This window comes from Triturus cristatus, chromosome 8 (genome assembly GCF_964204655.1).
Source record: "Triturus cristatus chromosome 8, aTriCri1.1, whole genome shotgun sequence".
Classification (NCBI taxonomy): Eukaryota; Metazoa; Chordata; class Amphibia; order Caudata; family Salamandridae; genus Triturus; species Triturus cristatus.
The window spans coordinates 1,551,848,396-1,551,866,284 of record NC_140591.1 but is presented as its reverse complement, the minus strand read 5'-3'; the positions used below and the strand labels follow the sequence as shown (position 1 = coordinate 1,551,866,284).

At 52.4% G+C, this 17,889-nt stretch overlaps 1 protein-coding gene across 7 annotated transcripts in view; it reads left to right on the top strand.

Annotated features, from left to right (window-relative positions):
* NUP98 (nucleoporin 98 and 96 precursor) overlaps nt 1-17,889 on the top strand; it is a 791,668-nt gene that overhangs the window by 633,385 nt on the left and 140,394 nt on the right. For all 7 annotated transcript variants that reach the window (XM_085623457.1, XM_085623456.1, XM_085623459.1 and 4 more), the window contains one exon: nt 14,807-15,028. In XM_085623457.1, coding sequence (XP_085479583.1) covers nt 14,807-15,028 — 222 coding nt within the window. The remainder of the gene's footprint in view (nt 1-14,806; nt 15,029-17,889) is intronic.

The window sequence follows — 17,889 nt, the reverse complement described above, 5'->3', positions numbered from 1 at the left end:
TTTGTATTTTTTATTTAGCTTTTTCTGTAGGAGAGCCTCATTAGCTGATACTCGCGCACAGAACTCCTGATGAAATGGACTGCATGTGGATTTCACTTGTGTCTGCCTTTTGAGATGAGGCCAGGGTGAAGGGCACCGGAATGGTTACATGTGGACACGTGAGCACCCGTGTAAGGGCTGCGCGGGGGAGAGCCCTGTCATGCGCAGCCCCCCCCCCCCCCCCCCCCGGGGCTGCGGGGGTTAGCGTGGTTGCACCCCTGTGAAGAGATTCCTGGTGCCCGGAACCACTTCTCCGGGCTCCAAAGAAGCAGAAGTTGGGGAGCGCTATTGCGCTCCCTTGAAAGTGGGTGGGGGCTTGGACCCCTCCATGGGCCCCAGTGCCAGAGAGGGGGGGGTGGGGGGTGGGGGGAGTGCCATTGCACCTTGCACCCCCCCCCCCCCCCCCCCCTCCACAGCAGAAAGAAGCGGGGGGGGGGGGGGGGAGTGCAGTCACACTCCCACGAGTCCCTTCCCGACCGCCTGCATCATTAGTGCCTCCATCCAAGGCATTGCGGTGCAGCGAGAGAGCCGCTACTAAAGTATTCATGCATCTCAGGAAAGCGCCCCATAATGTCTTGCAGGGGATGATGAAGCCTGCAGGACAACTGGCGTGTGGTTGCCCCAAGAGGATGGGGCCACCGCCCTTTGTTTGCAAAGGTGCAGGGGGAGCTGCAGGAGCAACGCAGACCCCCAGCACAAAAGTGAAAAGTCCCCATCCTCAGTCTGTGTGGGACTGAAAGAAAATAACCCCTTCAAGGGTTCATTCATGTTTTCAAGCCTTTATAATGCTGGAACTTTTGTTGTTCAGCTGGGAGGATTTAGGACTACACTGAGGTATGAGAGGCTGAACATGGATTGCTTTCGTGGGGACCTCCTCTAGGGAGGGGAATGGTGTAATTGCACTGGTGGTGCTTTTACATAATGTTGTTCCTTTTGGGGACTGGAAGTCGCATGCAATATGTGAAATTAGTAATCTGAAAGACACGTTAGTGATAGATTCCTTACCTTAGAATATCCCCAGGCGGCAGACTGGATCCGGAAAGTTTTGCTAGCAGTACCCCTGCGCGTCCGGAGTTGGCGTCGTGCGGCTCCGCGTCCGTCGCTGGCTTCGTAAGCGCCGAGATGACGTCACGGAGACTAGTTAGGCACCACCCATGCACTCTGACGTCAGTTCTTTCTTTTTCCGGGCCAGCAAGCGCATATCCAGTTAGAACACGTACCATAGTCACTTTTTGACTACCCTTTTTGAGACTTTTTGTCCCCCTTTCTCCTTGGTGCACGTATGGATGCCTGGATTGAAGTCTTGTGGGGCCTGCCATCGCAATATGTTGGTGGCGGACCCCCACGATGTTTGCCTCTACTGCCTGGAGACCGACCACGACTGTCGGGCCATGGCCCCGAAGGCCTTGAGGGAGCGGCGCCGGAAGTTGCTGGAGGTCTGGCACTCGTCCCAGTGCAGTTCCCGGTCCAGAGACCGTTCCCGGGAACGCTCACAGGGCCGCAGTCGTCGCTACTCAAGCTCCAAGTCTTCACCCTCTGATTCGGTTAAGAGACAACACAAAAAGAAGTCAAAGAAGAGAATTCGCTCTCTGACGTCCCCACATCAGTCCTCGGATGCGGACGAGGGGGACAGGGGTTCTGCCCCTGCGGCTCCTTTGGAGCCTGGGAGTCCAGCGGCCTACTCGCCTTACCCGGGTCCGTCTACGACTCCCGAACAGGTGCAAGAATTTCTTGCCACCATGGACTGCCTCTTTAGGCCTCGGGCTCCCACGGGCGCGCCATAGGGCCCGCGGTCCCGTGTCCGGATCCTGTTGGGCCTCTGGCAGATCCAGCTTCGGCACCACAGGATCCAGCGCTGCCGGCTCTGGCCCCGGCGCCCGGGGCCCTCCGTCCCGCACTTGCCCAGGTTCCAAGACCATTTTGTTCCGGCCTGGGATCCACATTGGGATGCGGTGCCGGCTCGGCTCGGCCCAGGCCAGCGCCGTTCCCGACTATGTTTGTTCCTTCTCCGGCCCCAGCGGTCTGTTTCCCATGCGACAGAGGTGGAGGACGACTGGGAGGGGTCCGAGGACCCTCTTGCCCGTCAGTGTGATTCCGAGCAGGACTGGGTGAACAACTTGGATGATGCCGGCGACCTCGACGTCTCCTCTGACCCGGGGTTTGCCTCTTCCCCCGCCTACCATGGAGTAGGGCGCCTCCTACACAATGTTGTACAGTCTGGCAGCTGAGGTTCTAAACCTTGATCTCCCTACCGTGGCCCTTTAAAACTAATGTTCCCACTGAGGTGGCCCAGACAGCGTCCACTTCGTCGGAGCCCCTGCTCCCATTTAACAACGCCCTCACTGGCGTCTTGTTTTGCACTTGGTCGCGGCCCGCCACAGGGACCCCTGTGGATAAGACTGTCGCCAGGCGTCACCGCCCGGCGCCTGGTGACCCCGCTTTTCTGACCACTCATCCTATGCCTGAGAGCCTGGTTATCCAAGCCTCGACGTCAGCGTGCCTTTCCCACGGCTCCACCAGATAAGTACTCTAAGAAGCTGGAACAGTTTGGTAAGCGGTTGTTCTTTCGGCCAGCTTGGGGCTGCGGTCAGTGAACACCGCCTGCTTATTGGGCTGCTATTCCCACGCGGCGTGGGATACAGTTGCACAGGTGTTGCCTCAGTGTCCTGAGGAGACCCACGCTGGGCTGTCCCAAGCTGAGGGTAAGGATGCGGCTAAATTCACCATTTGGTGTGGTTTGGACACCGCGGACTCACTGGGTAGGGTCATTTCTACGACTGTGGCGCTTCGTCGCCACGACTGGTTGAGATCTACCGGGTTCTCGCCGGATGTTCAAAGCTCACTCATGGACATGCCCTTTGATGGCACTCGCCTGTTTGGCGATAAGGCCGACAGTGCACTGCAGGGTTTTAAGGACTCGCGGGCCACGGCCAAGTCCTTGGGTCTTTCCGCAAAGGGCCCGGCCGCTCCTGGTTTTTGTTCCTTCGTGGCCACGGTTGAGGCGCCCAAGCACGTTCCTTCGGCAAGCCAGTGCAGAACCAGCCTCCTCGCGGACGCGGCTTCCGCAGGGCCGGATTTGGCAATCAGCGTGGGGGTCAGCCAACTTCCTCCCCTGCTGCTTCTACCTCCAAACCTTCCTGATCCAAGATTTGTGGAGCACCCCACGCCGGTGGGTAGCAGGATCCGCCACCACCTCCCCACACTGGCGCGATGTCACATCGGACAAGTGGGTGTTGCAGATCATCCGCAGGGGTTACTCCCTTCCAATTCAGTCCTCCCCTCCAGCCATGACACTGCATGTCGGGGATCACTTGGTACTTCTCCAGCAGGAAGTCACGGCCCTCTTGGCCAAGGGGGCCTTCGAGTGCGTTCCTGGACCGGAAGTAGGGAGTGGTTGTTCCCACTTCTTTCTGGTCCCCAAGAAGGAAAAGGGGGGCCTGCGCCCCATCTTGGATCTTGAACGTCAATCGCTTCTTCCGGAAGGAGAAGTGCAAAATGCTGACTCTGGCTCCGGTCCTGGATGCCCTCGACCCAGGAGACTGGATGGTAGCATTGGACTTGAAGGACGCATATTTTCACATCCTTGTCCTGCTGGCCCACCGGCGTTACCTGCGGTTCACGGTAGGCCAAGAGCATTTTCAGTTTGCCATGCTCCTCTTCGGCCTCACCAGTGCCCCTCGGGTGTTCACGAAATTGATGGCGGTGGTCGCAGCTCACCTGCGCAGGCCCGGGGTGTCCGTCTTCCCTTACCTCGAAGACTGGTTGTTGAAGGCGGGCTCGCCCCAGGCAGTTGTCAAACATCTTCAGACTACGGCCGACCTCCTGCATCTTCTGGGGTTCTCCATCAACGTGCCGAAGGCGCGCCTGAGTCCCTCTCAGAAGCTCCCCTTCATCGTCGTGGTTCAGGAGCAGCGAGTCTGGAATATTCAGGCTGTGATTCCGATCTTTTAGCCTCTGTTCTGGGTTTCAGTCAGGATGACGCTTCGGCTTCTGGACCTGATGACCTCCTGCATCCTGCTGGTAACACATGCCAGATGGCATATGTGGGCTCTGCAGTGGGACCTGAAGTTCCAGTGGGCGCAGCATCAGGGCAACCTGTCTGATCCTGTCCAGATCTTGGAGGGCACTGCACGGCGATTGCAGTGGTGGCTCAAGAATCGCGATTGGGTCAATGGCAGATCCCTCTCCCTTCCCCAACCGGAGCACACAGTGGTGAAGGATGCATCCCTCCTGGGATGGGGAGGCCACTTGGGAGAGGCGGAGGTCAGAGGCCGCTGGTCTCCGGCGGCGTCCCGGCTCCATATCAATCTGTTGGAGCTTCGGGCGATCTGACTTGCACTGAAGGCATTCCTTCCCTTTGTCCGGGGCAGTGTGGTGCAGGTGTTCACGAACAACACCACCGCTATGTGGTATTTCAACAAACAGGGCGGGGTGGGGTCCTGGACCCTATGTCAGGAGGCTCTGCGCCTCTGGACGTGGCTGAAACATCACGGCATCACCTTGATGGTTCAACACCTGGCAGGTTCTCTGAACGCCAGAGCGGACGAACTCTGACGCCTGTGCTTGATGGATCACGAAGGGCGTCTGAGCTCGGACGTGGTGCAAGGTCTCTTTCAGCAGTGGGTTGAGCCTTGGTTAGATCTATTCGCCACCGAAGAGAACGCGCATTGTCTTCAGTTCTGGCTAGAGATACCTCTGCCCTCTGGGATACCGCGGAGGCTCTTCTGCCCGCATCTCCGGGGTGGGCGCTGGGGCGGACTTGCGGAGCCATGTGCTCGATGGTCGAAAGTTGGCGTCATATATTCTGCGTTCAGCTTTGGATGTCGCAGACTGTCTTGCCTCTGCTATGGTGTGTTCGGTTGCCCGCCGCCGCCGCCATGCCTGGTTGCACGATGGCGTCTTCCCAGAAAATATCCGGGCTTTTGGTTGATTTGCCCTTTGACGGAGTCTGTTTAACACTCACGCAGATTCTGCGATTCAGTGACTTCTTGCGGTCCTCCGTCGTCGTCGTCCTCCTCCTCCTCCTCCTCCTCCTCTTCATTGATTTTGGTGGTTGGTCTGTGTGTTCCTTGGGAGATGTTATCCCTTGCTCTATTGGGGCACTGTTTTTCGTAGTCTGGTTCTGGTGAAATATGTCTTGGTGCCCTTTTATTGGCCCTTCTGCCCTTGGTGTGCCCTTCGGCCTTGCGTTTGTATCTGGTTTAGGTTGGAATGGGCCTTTGAGGTCTGATTGTCCTCTCTGTGCCCTCGGCCTCTGGTTCGGCCATTCAATTTTTTTTTGTGCGACTTGGCTGCCTGGTAAGCCGCCTGCGGTGCGGTCTGCGGGCATTTTTTGGTTCTTTCTCTGCCGTGGGGTTTTGCCCCCAAGAGGTTTTTTCCCCCTGGTGCTCTTTGGGGGACTGTCCTACCCCAGGTGGGGTACTTTTTGGCTATTGTATAGTCCTCTTCTCTGTTGGGCAGCTGCACCTGCCCTCTCTGGTTCCTTGTGTTCCACGAGGTCGCTGTATGCCGCCTATGGTGGCCTTTCTTCTTTTTCTTTCTCTGCCTCGAGATCCATGGTGTCCTTCGGTCGTGCCACCTGTGGGCCCTTCCTTGATGGTTCCGTCTTGGTTGTTGATGGGACGGTCGGCCTGGCTCGTTCTGGCGCTGCTGCCTTCCTTCTGTTGTTCCATTACGTCCGCTTCGGTAGGTCGGTGTTTCGGGTTCGTCCCGGATTGTACCTCTGGGCCATCCCTTCCTGGGTCCTCTTCTTGTGCTCTTTTGCCTCGCCTTGCACTCAGAGTGCTCTGTGCACCTTTTGTTGGCCTCTGCCGGGGTCCGGCTGTGCGCTGTCGGGGCTGTTCTCCGTCTCCGTGGGCAGCGGTGTGTGCCTCTGCTCTTTTCTTCTAGTCTCTTCTTGTGGGGCGCCTCTCCGCTCTGCTGTCTCTTCGCGGGGTGTGGGGATAGTGCTCGCTGTTGCTGGCCCTTATCTTGGTTTCTTGCGGAGTCTTCTTCGTTCCTCCGGGCTTCTGTGGCCCCTTACCTTGTGGGACGGTTCTGTCCTCCTTGCCTCTTGCTGGCTCCCCTGTTGGGGTTCTGTGTTCCTTTAGGCTGGAGGGGGGGCTCCTCGCACAGTCCCTCCTCCCCTCTGGGTCTGGCTAGGGTATCTATTCTACGTTAAGGAATCTGCGGTAGTAGTCTCTATCAGATGTACCAATTACTTACCTTCGGTAGTGGTGTGTCTGGTAGAGACGATTCTAGCCGCAGATACCTTCATGACCCCCCCGCCCCCCCCCTTCTTCCCCGTTCTGCGAGGGCCCGTCCTGCTGGGCCTTCTGTTCCAAACCTCCCGTGGGTGGCTTGCCTCTTGGGGGCCCTGGGCTCTTTTTGGTTGGGTCTTCGGCTATAGGCTTCCTTGGTGGCTTGGGCTTCCGGGTGTCTTGCCCTCCTTTGCCCTGTTTTCTGTCCTCGTCTCTTCGGCGACTTGCCCTCCTTTGCCTGTTTTCTGTCCTCATCTCTCTTGGGCGACTTGCCCTCTTCGGCTATCCTGCTCGCCTCCTTCCTGCTGGATGCGTGCTCTGGCTGTTTTTGTGTAGATGGATTCTTGTGCCCATATGTGTTCCCCTGCTCCTGAGGATTCTCCTCCCTTGCTGCCCTCGGGGGGGGGGGTGGGGTGTCTGGGCGGTGCATGGGTTCTTCGCTCTTGTGGGGTCTCTGCGTGCCTTGAAAGGGTTGTCTGGGGGTCTGTTGTGGGTCCTTGTCCGCTCCAGCCTCCTTTCCCTTTCGTGCTTTTACATGAGGCTGCTGTCTCCTCTGCCTGCTGCTTTGCTTGTAGGTCCTTGGGGTTCTCTGTCCCTTTCTCTTGTGGGTCTACCTTTTGGGCTACTGCCATGTTCTTTTCTGTCATACGTGTTCTGGTCCGCGGTGCGGACGCTGTCTTTCGTGCTGCTATTGGGTCACCATGGATTGTTTTTTTTTTTCCTTCTTTCTATACTTCTTGCACACTGTTCTCATGCTCAGTTTTCTGTTTGCACTGGCTTCGCGTGGTGGCGCTGAAAGGTTCTCCAAAGCAAACTGATGTCAGCGCGCCAGGGTGGAGCTTATGTGACCTCGCTGATGTCATGCCCGTGGACGCCGTCAGGGCAGGGTCCCGTGGTGCCGCCCCCCTGGCGCGCAGAGATGCTGTGGGAATAAGTTTTCCGGATCCAGTCTCACGCCTGGGGATAATTCTACGTTAAGAAATCTGCGGCTAGAATAGTTTCTACCAGATACAGCACTACCGAAGGTAAGTCATTGGTACTTCGAGCCCCTTCATACCTGTCCTTTGCGTCTTCTCACTCTCAAGCCGGCTTTCCTGGTAGCTATCACCTCTGCCAAAAGAGTGAGTGAGCTCCAGGCTCTTTCTTCCAAACCACCTTTCCTTTCTGTTCATCCGCAACAAGGTGGTTTTAAGGACCCGCCCTTCTTTTTTGCCAAAGTTGTCACGCCCTTCCACATCGGGCAGACCCATCACTTTGCCCACCTTCTTTCTGCCTCCGCATTCTTCGAAAGAGGAAGAGAGGCTTGTAAGAAAGTGGCTCTGTATATACTGTTCCCAAATAGGTACACTGTGTACAGAGTCCACAGTCCCCAGAGGTTTGGCAGAGGCTAAAGTTAGATATAACCTTACTCTCTAAAGTGGTAGCTTGGTCGAGCAGTAAGGCAGTATCAGAGGACAGTGTAAAGCATTTGTTGCACACACTCAGTCAGCAAATGGTCTCATTCTCTCAAGAACAGAACTCTAGGCCAATGGTTTGTATATAAAAATGTATGCTTGTTTTATTTTAGAACCAACAATAGGTATCAAAATATACTTTCTCAGAATGAGATGCTTTAGATAAATACTTTTCAATAGGCAATAGACTTTTGAATGCAATAGTTACAGTTGTTGCAATAGGCAACACAATTTCAAACACAATATAACATTGAGCTCAATGGGAATTTCTAGTTAAATCCAGTTGATTACTTCTTGGATTACTTTTAGTTGAGTAAAAACGTTTGATTACAGTTGTGATTTTTAAGGAATATTATTGTTTCTTCAGGTGCGACCACCACTTCGAGAGGTAAGTTGGGTAGTTGGAGGATAGGTAGTGACCCAGAAGTTGGGCACAGGGGGCCGCAGGGTGCCGGGTGCAGGGGTGCCTTTTGGCATCAGGAAATCTTACCCTCTGCTGGTAGCGGTTGGAGGGGTACCTGGTTCTAAGGCTGCAGGCGTCGTCCGGAGCGTCGAGGTGGGTCCTTGGGTGCCGGATTCTGGGTCACAGCCGCCGGGGGGACGTCCTCTTGGTGTTTGTCCACTCAGGCACAGGCCAGGCTTGGTGGGTGCAGAGTGTGCAGGGTTCGCGGTTCCTGGCTGGTGCCAGAGGTTGTTGCTTGTTGAGCAGGACCAATGTGTGAGAAAGTGGCTCTGTATATACTGTCCCTTAATAGGTACAGGGTGTACAGAGTCCACAGTCCCCCAGGGATTGACAGAGGTTAAAGTTAGATATAACCTTACTCTCTAAAGTGGTAGCTTGGTCGAGCAGTAAGGCAGTATCCGAGGACAGTGTAAAGCATTTGTTGTACACACTCAGTCAGCAAATGGTTTCCACACACTCAATAACTGAACTCTAGGCCAATGGTTTATATATTAAAAATATATGCTTGTTTTATTTTAGAACCAACACTTGGATTTAAAATATACTTTCTCTACAGGAGAGGTTTCATATAAATACTTTTGCAATATGCAATAGACTTTAGTAAACAGTGACAAGTGGTTGCAGTAGGCAACTCTATTTTTAAACACAACAATACATTGAGCTCAATGGTAAATTCAAGTTATTTGCAACAGATTACTTTTTAGATTACTTTTGGAATTCCAGGACTGGATCCTAGATTCAGTCCTGGGTCAGTTCTCAGAATCAAGTGATGTAAGTCGACTTAAGTACTGTAATGATTTTTAACTAATATTTAGCTATTTTAAAAGTTGACACTTGGAAAATATTTCAGAGAAAGCAGTCAATGATTCCCTATGGAAGAAAATTCAGGTTACAGGTACAGTATGTTCTCGTTACTTTTGTAATCCAGTACTGGGTGCCTAGACTCAGTACTGGGACCTTTATCCAAAACAGGTAAGTAATTACGTTTTGTTATACGATTTTTGAAGAATATTTAAAGGTTGCAGAAATCGACACTTCGAAGAAATTTCACAGTGAAACAGTCAATGGTTTCCCATGGAAGAAAATTGAGTTAAGGGTAAGTACAGTTGTAGGTATTTTTCAGAGTCAGTGCTGGGCACCAAGATCCAGCACTGGGAGCTCACCTAAGAGCAGGTGAGTAAATGTTTTTGTCACTCGGCTGATTTTTTGTGAATATTTGAAGATTTGAAAAGTCCACGCTTAGAAGAAATTTCAGGAAAAAGCCAGTCAATGTTACCCTATGAGGAAAATAGAGTTTGCGGTTTAAGGGTAAGTACTCGACTGGCAGATTTGAGGTTCTGGGCACAGACTCGGGGGTCTCCCAGGGTCAGGTAGGTACAGTTGGTTCACCCTCAGCGGCTCTAGAGCGGCCGGGTGCAGAGAGAGTTAGGCCCAATGTTGTCCTATGAGAGATAGGGGGGCCTTGTTTGGTGGCTGCTGACTGGCAAGCCACGCGGCTGTGGGAGCTGGGCTCCTGGTCACTTACTCGGGGCAAGTGGGGAAGTAGGTAGGTGTAGAGTTTTCACTGCCAGGGCCACTCGGGCGGCTGGGTGCAGAGGGCTTTTGAGCCTTCGGGCGCTCCATGTATTTCAATGGGAAATCTCCGGTTTAGAAAAAGACCAAGCTCGGGGACGAGGACTCTTCAGGTGCCACCACCACTTCGAGAGGTAAGTTGGGTAGTTGGAGGATAGGTAAGTACCCCGGGATTGGGCACAGGGGGGCCGTGGGGCGCCGCGTGCAGGGGTGCCTTTAGGTGTCGGGAAATCTTACCCTCTGTTGATCGCGGTTGGGGGGGCACCTTGTTCTGAGGCTGCAGGCTTCTTCAGGAGTGTCGAGGGAGGTCCTTGGGTGCCGGACTCGGGGTCACAGTTGCCGTGGGGTTGTCCTCAGGGTCTTTGTTCACTCCGGCACTGGCCAGGCTCGGCTGGTGCAGAGTGTGCTGGGTTCGTGGTTCCGGGCTGCTGCCAGGGGTTAGAGATAGGTTTCGAGTAGAGCCTCTACTCATGGGAATCCCAGGGGCTTAGAGCCAAAAGGTAGCCAGGTCCTCCGGGGTTGGTGAGGTTGCTAGCCACAAGAGATGCCGGGCAGGAGCAGGTTCGAGGGTCGACAGGCCGGTAGGGCTGGGGCCAAAGCAGTTGGTGTCTTCCTCTTTTCAGCAGCTGCAGGGCAGGTCTTCTTTCTTCTTGCTTTTCGTAGTTTTGAATCTGGAATCTGGGGAAGGAAGGTTCAGGGTGCCCCTAAATTCTAGATTTAGGGGCGTTACAGGTAGGTGAAGGGCAGGGGCCAATGGGTCCCCATCCTGGGGTGTGTACACCCCCTATCCTGCCTCTCTCCTGTGGGAGGGGGGCAGTAGCCTAGTCCTCATAGGGTAGGGCTCCCCATCTTCAAGATGGCGAGAGCCCGGAGATGTGCTTCACCTCGCCTCCCCCACCTGAGGGGTGTGGTTGGCAGGCTGGCACATCCCTTGTCCTTATTTGGGGTTTCCGGCCAAAGCTTCCCGCCAGAGTGGGGGGTTGCAGGGGCCTGGGGAAGCTCACAGATGCCCTCTGGGGTGCTGGGTACATTAAATCCCACACTGGCATCAGTGTGGGTTTAATGTGCTGAGAAGTTTGATACCAAACTTCCCAGTCTTTAGTGTTGCCATTATGGTGCTGTGGAGCTCGTGTTTGACGAGCTCTCAGCACCATGTACTCTTAAATGGCAGCACTGCACTTACAGGGCTCAGGAATGGACCTGGGCACTGTAGAGGCACAGGGCTCCTGCTCCTGTGCCCACACCATTGGCATAAGGCACCCAGCTAGAGGGGTGACTGATGTATGCCATGGCAGTGTAGGTGATGGGCATGGCACACAGGGATGTGTGCCATGTCGACTTAGTTTTTGTCTTGTACCCAAACACTCGGCCTGCAAATGCAGTGTGTGTGTGTAAGGCTACAGGGTCTCTAAGGGTGGCACAAGGAGTGCTGCAGCTCTTAGAGGCCTTCCCTGGTCACAAGGCCCTGGGTACCTAGGGTACCATTTACCAGGGGCTGACATGTGGCCAGGGTTTGCCAATTTGGGTTTGGTTTGTTTTAGGGAAGGAACATAGGCCCTGGGCACCTGATTGGCAGGAGTCCAGGGCACACTCAGTCAAAGTACATTCAGCAATTCAGCAAAAAGTGGGGGCATACCATGCAAGAAAGATGGCACTTTCTCACACAATGCTCGTGGGAGTCCCAGTTTCTTTAGAGTCACAAGGCAGGGAGGTCCTCCGGGGTTTTTGAGGTTGCTGACCACTGGAGATGCTGGGGTTTAGCAGGAGCAGGTTCGAGGGTTGACAGGCCTGGGGCCAAATCAGTTGGTGTCTTCCTCTTGTTAGCAGCTGCACGACAGGTCGTCTTGTTTCTTGATCTACTTTCTTGTTTCGGATTCGGGATCTGAGGAAGGGCGGTTCAGGGTGCCCCCAAGTACTAAATTTAGGGGCGTTACAGGTAGGTAAAGGGCAGGGACCAATGGGTCCCTTCCATGGGGTGGGTACACCCCCTATCCTGTCACTCTCCTGAGGGGTGGGGTTGGCAGAGGCTGGCACACCCCCTTTCCTCACTTTGGTTTTCCCGCCGATCTTCCCTCCAGAGTGGGGGTCAGAACCGGTGGGGGCCAGTTGCTGAGTACAGCAAGTGGCCTGGAGAAGCTCACAAAGGCGGCATGCCTTTAAAGCTTCCCCTGCCCATCCTGGGGAGGAGACCTAGCACTTCGCCCAGCATGTGCATTGTTGCAGGCCCAGAGAGCGGATGGCTCTCTACCCAGCGGTCCAGCAACATGTCTGCTGGGTGGCAGTCTAGGCAGCCTCTCAATCAGCACGTTGGTTGTTGGTTAGTTTCAGGGGCATCTCTAAGATGCCCTCTGTCGTGCATTTTACATTAAATCCCACACTGGCATCAGTGTGGGTTTAATGTGCTGAGAAGTTTGATATCAAACTTCCCAGTCTTCAGTGCAGCCATCATGGTGCTGTGGAGTTCGTAATGTCGACCTCCCAGAACCATATACTCTTAATGGCAACACTGCACATACAGGGCCCAGGAATGGACTTGGGCAATGTAGGGGTACAGGGCTCATGCACCTGTACCCTCACCACTGGCATAGGGCACCCAGCTAGAGGGGTGACTGTATGCCAGGGCAGTGGCTTGTGGGCATGGCACACAGGGATGTGTCTGCACCCAGACACTCAGCCTGCAAAGGCAGTGTGTGTCATGTTACAGGGCCTCTAAGGATGGCACAATAAGTGCTGCAGCCCTTAGGGGCCTTCTCTGGTCATGGTTTCCTGGGTACATATGGTACCATTTACCAGGGGCTGACATGTGGCCAGAGATGTCAATTTGGTTTAGGCTTCAATGCAGTTTCAGGGAAGGAACACAGGCTCTGGGCACCTGATTGGCAGGAGCCCAGATCACACTCAAAGTAAATCAGCAATTCAGCAAAAAGTGGGGGCCTACCATGCAAGAAAGATGGCAGTTTCTCACAATTATTGAGTTATTTCTGCGTATCTGTAAATGGTGATTACTAGCCCACACTACTTCCCTTAAGTTAGACTTGTGGGACACCCCCGCGCCGCACGGCCACCAGCTGCTGCGTGTGCCCCTCGCCTGCCCTCCCGAGCTACCTCAACAGCCGAGTCAACTTCTACGCTCCCAAACGCCACCTCCGATCTCCTTCAGGAAGAAGCTGAAGACCTGGCTGTTCGAGCAGTAGCGGCACCCCCCAACCCCCCCCCCCCCCCCCCCCCCCCCCAGCGCCTTGAGACCCTACGGGTAGGTAGCGCGCTTTATAAGTGTCCTTGATTGATTGATTGAGCCTTAGACTGCTCTGCAACTCTACCCTCAGAGTCAAGTGCTACAATGGGGTGTTTGGTTCCCAGTGAAGGACAAATGTAGACTCATTATTTGTGCAGGCCTCACAACTAGTGCCTCATTTACCAACAATGGGCATGTGTCGCTCAGAGGGTGGTGAAATTATTTAAACACCAGTGTAGCCACAACCCAAAACTCCTGGCCCACTTATCAAAGCCTTGAAGTGAAATTAGGAATTGCATAAATCTACTAATGCTACTTTTTAATGTAGCAACAGCAACTTTTCAAAACTCGTCCCTATGGACCTCTAGTAGCAGCTTACGGTACTGCACCGAGAAATACAATGCTGGTTCCCGGATCACATAAGCAAGCATTTGCAATGCACTAGGTCTGGCATTACTGAAAGTATGAGCTATTGGTGTCGCATTATTTGCAACACCAATACCTCAAACTATCAGTGATCCACATGACCTGTTCACCCTCCTAGATTAGTTCCACGATCTCTTATGGCCTAGTTAGGTCGTTTATTGGGGTTTTCTTCTTGAGATGGATGTTTTCTCCCAACATTGTTAGTTATTTTGTCTGTCCTATAGTTCAGTGCACAGTTATTGCCACATTATGTGCATGGATCAGATGCCGTTGGGGGTCAAAACTGTTTCTCCTGTTCCATTCCTTGGGCAGTGACGTGTCTGATTAACCTGCATTCTGCTCCCGTGGTGTTCAGTGTACAATTCTTGTGAGTCTGGTCCCTTATGTGGGAGTTTTAGGGCCGAGTTTCATGTTTTCCTCAGCCGTTCTTTCTAACCGGTCTCCTTGTCTTCTGGACTTGGTTATTCTATTTCTGTATTCTTTTGTAGTTCCAGTTCGCAGTCCCTCCGGGGATTGTATGGCTTGAGTATCTGATTCTAAGTAAGGAATGTGTGGCTAGATGTCTCTATCAGGTGAACAAGTTACTTACCTTCTGTAACGCTGTATCTGGTAGAGACAGGATCTAGCCGCAGAATCCTTATGCACCTCCCATCCTCCCGACTCAGCAAACTATTTTCTTTTTTACATATTGAGCCGGATATGGGATACTCCTCCTTGCAGATATCCTTGTGGTGTTGAGGGTTCTTCCTGCTTCGTATCTGGATACTACTCAGTCCTGTACGGTTGTATTCTTGAAGGCTATTTCTAGCTCGTTGGAGTATTATAAGACATTGCTGTTCCTGCTTTCTGCCCTGGGTTGTCTTCCGCCTCTTGCATTTGTTGGCTGTTTTATTATTGAAATTTTGATGCAGTAGGGATGTGGCACATGGTGTCTGTGATCTTGGCACACTGTTCCAATAGGTAATTTTTTATCTGTGGCCCCACTTCTCAAGCTCGAACATTAATCACGGAAGAAACTGACGTTAGCGTGTCGAAGAGGGAAATATATTGACTCGGCTGTCGTGCTGTGGGGGAAGAAAAGTTTCTGGATCCAGTCTGGCACCTTGGGAGGATTCGAAGTAAAGAATCTGCAGCTAGATCCTGTCTTTACCAGATACAGTGTTACCAAAAGTAGGTAACTTGTTCAATGCCAAGATACTTTTCTGAGCCCAACCACTAACCATGCACTGCCTGTGCATGTACAATATCAAGCTGCAATGCTGTTAGTATAGGTAAGTAGATATTTATTTGTTACTGATTGCTCGATCACACTCCTGGTGGTTAGCCAGGCATGAGCCACAATGTAATGAAAATTTTGTTTCTATTTTATTTTTTGTAGGCATTATGAGCTCTATCAGTTGCTTGATCCTAGCAGCGTGACTTCTGACCCCCTGGACTATCGCCTCAGTTGGCACTTGTGGACAGTACTACAGGCCTTGAACTATACCCATTTATCAGAGCAAAGCCAGGGAGTGCTGCATGCCAGTTACGCTGCCCAACTGGAGAATGCAGGACTGTGGCAATGGGCGATTTTCGTCCTTTTACACATCACAAATGCACAGTAAGTAAGAGCTTGCTTTATGGATTGCGAACAACTGACAGGTGATCATGAAACTGCTTAACATCTACTCTTACCCAGAGTTTGAGATGTTTAAATTTCTCTAAGAAGTATTAGTTTTATTTAATGTGAATTTTGTCAGTTTTCTTCTCATTATACTGAATTGTTTTTAGCACTTATTTTAGGCCCTTCATTGTGCACGTATGGTGAAACAGAAAAAGTAATGATTGTATCCTGCTGTCTGAGTGGGTTTATACTACTTTACTTGTTCTGGGCATTCGTTTTGGGCATGCTGCTTTGGATATGACAGATGTATGGATATAACTGAACAGAAGGCTTGAACAGACAACATTGATAGTCTAAGTGTTGTATTATTTCTGTTCGACGGTATGTACTTACTTTTCATGTTAAAATTTGAATTTGATTGGTCCCTGAAAGCTAGGTTGGTGTCAATCAATTGAAAGTGTCCATTGAAAGATCTTTAGCCAAGTTACCATTTCCCGGATGTAGGAGGTTCGCTTAGTATATGGTGCACACTTATTTAAGTGAAGCCCCCTGCACTAATACAGACAGCCCTTATGGTGATTTTAGTGGTATTAGACAACCATAGAAAGCTCTGCAAGTGGTAGCTGTGGAGAGCAGCCAACCGGCTTAGTCCAGGAGTAATGTTAAGCAGCTTGTTTTGCCAGATTTAATCATAAAGTGTAGGTTAAATGAAAAAGAACCACAGTGTAGTTATACAAATAAGTATATTTAATATACAGACTCAATTATACATGGATATATCTCCTACCCGGAGATATCAATCCTATACGTCAAACAGGTAAGTAAGCACAAATGCACCGTAGACTCCCGGGGAGACCAAACCATATTCTAAAGAAGTGTAATGCGAACTGCGACCGAAATCGGGACTTGGATCAGAAGACTCGGAAGAGCTGGGCACCCAAGGAGTACCCAGGAACCCCACGGAGGCTGTGTGCTCAATGCAAGTCATTGGGAAAGTCGCAGTTTTCAAGAAGGAGGACCCTGAAGAAACCCCTTGGAAAACCGAAGGTTTTAGAGTCACTCCAAGCAGAGCGGATAGAGACTGTGCCACTCGGCGGTGGCCAGGAGGCATGGAAGACCAATGACGGAAGATGGAGTGATGACGGTGACCTAGTCGCTGCAGTTGTGAGGATCAGCCGACTCTGTGGAAGACCAGGAGCCATTCATTTGCTGTCCCATGTCGGAAGTCAAGAACCAGGGGGTCGGTGTGCGGCGGGAGCACCAACAAGCCATGGCAGCAGCAACAGACGTGGTAAACTAAGAATGTGTAACGTTTGGACCAGCAAGGTCCAAGGGACTCGCCAATTGCAGGAGTGTCAGAGCAGGCCCTGAGTAAGCAAGGGAAGCCACTAAAGCCAGAGAAGACCCTCCAGAGGACCCACAGGCTGAAGGCACAGTAGTCTCAAGAGGACCTCGAGCAGCTCACTTGAGATGCAGGTCCACGGTGCAGAGTATTTGGTGAGGACGAAGATCTTGGCAGGAAGAGATTTGGGAGGCTGAATATCTCTGGAGTACAGAGTCAACAACCCTTTGCAACAGCACGTAGACGCGGTGCACAGAGATTCTGATCCAACAGTTCAGACGACGGATACTGACCGCAAACTTGCTGAGAGGACAGGCCAGGCCTCGAGGTAGTTACAGAACCACCACCTGTGTTGCTGAGCCTTTCGGAATCTGTAGGACATCGGGAGCAGCAGACCGGTCAGCTTCGTTGCTTTGCCCACAGAGAGCGAGATTCTTTCGGGTGTCTTTGATGCCCACAGGACAGGAGAGGAAGCTGAATGAAGCACAGGGATGGATGACTAAGACTTGCAGAACAGCAAGACCAGGAGTAGCAGGAATCTTCCTTGATGCAGACTCTTTCAAGCGAAGTCCAAGGTGCCCAGACAAGGTCAAGGTTGAAGCGGTTTCGGGTTTAAATCTTGTCCCAATACGAATCTGAAGAGCCATCCATAGGTAAGCCCTTAAGTACTCTAGGGAAATGGTTGGTATGATTCAAGGGTCCCTCCCAGAGGAGAGACTGGACAGAGGGGAAGATACTCCTATGTCCTTTGTCCAGTTTAGTGGCAGAGCGGGAGGCAAGGGCTCCCTGAACTGTTTCCAACTGGAGTATGGAAGGAGGGCACCAAATGTGCCCTTCAAAACAATCTGGTGGCACCGGCAAGCACCTCCCACCTCCCACCCCCCTGCCCCCCCACCTCTCCCCCCAGCACACACCAAGTCCTGTCTGGAAGGTGGTCACACCTCCTTGTGACAGGAAACCTATTGTTCTACCTTCCCCTGCTCGAGCTCGGCAGAAGGGCAGAATCGTGTCTGGGGTCGGCAGCAGCTCTAGCTTGCTGGCACACCCTTAAAGTCTGTTATCGGGAGCACTGGGGGCTTCCCGGAGAAGCTGCCTGTGCATGGAATCATACCTCCAACACCTGTAATGATTCCACCATGTTTGATACTAAACATGCCCAGGTTCAGCACAGCCAATAAATAGCTATCACGTAATGCCACTATATGTATAGAAATGGCTGATCGCACTTACAAAGCCTGGAGAATAATCTCCAGGGTTTGTAGTGGGTGTCCTGCTCTTACAGGAGCACCCTCACACTTGTAACCTAGCACCCTACCTTCAGGATTGAAAGGCCTACCTTTGGGGTGACTTTTATGTTGTAAGTGTAGACCTCAGCTATAAGAAAACTTACTTCTGTGGTGCTAGCACCAGCTTATACAGGCTGCCAAGGCAAGCCTATAGTCGGTTTGAGTGGTCTCATGGGTAGCATAATACATGCTGCAGCCCATACGGGCGGGATACCCCTGATGCAGAGCTG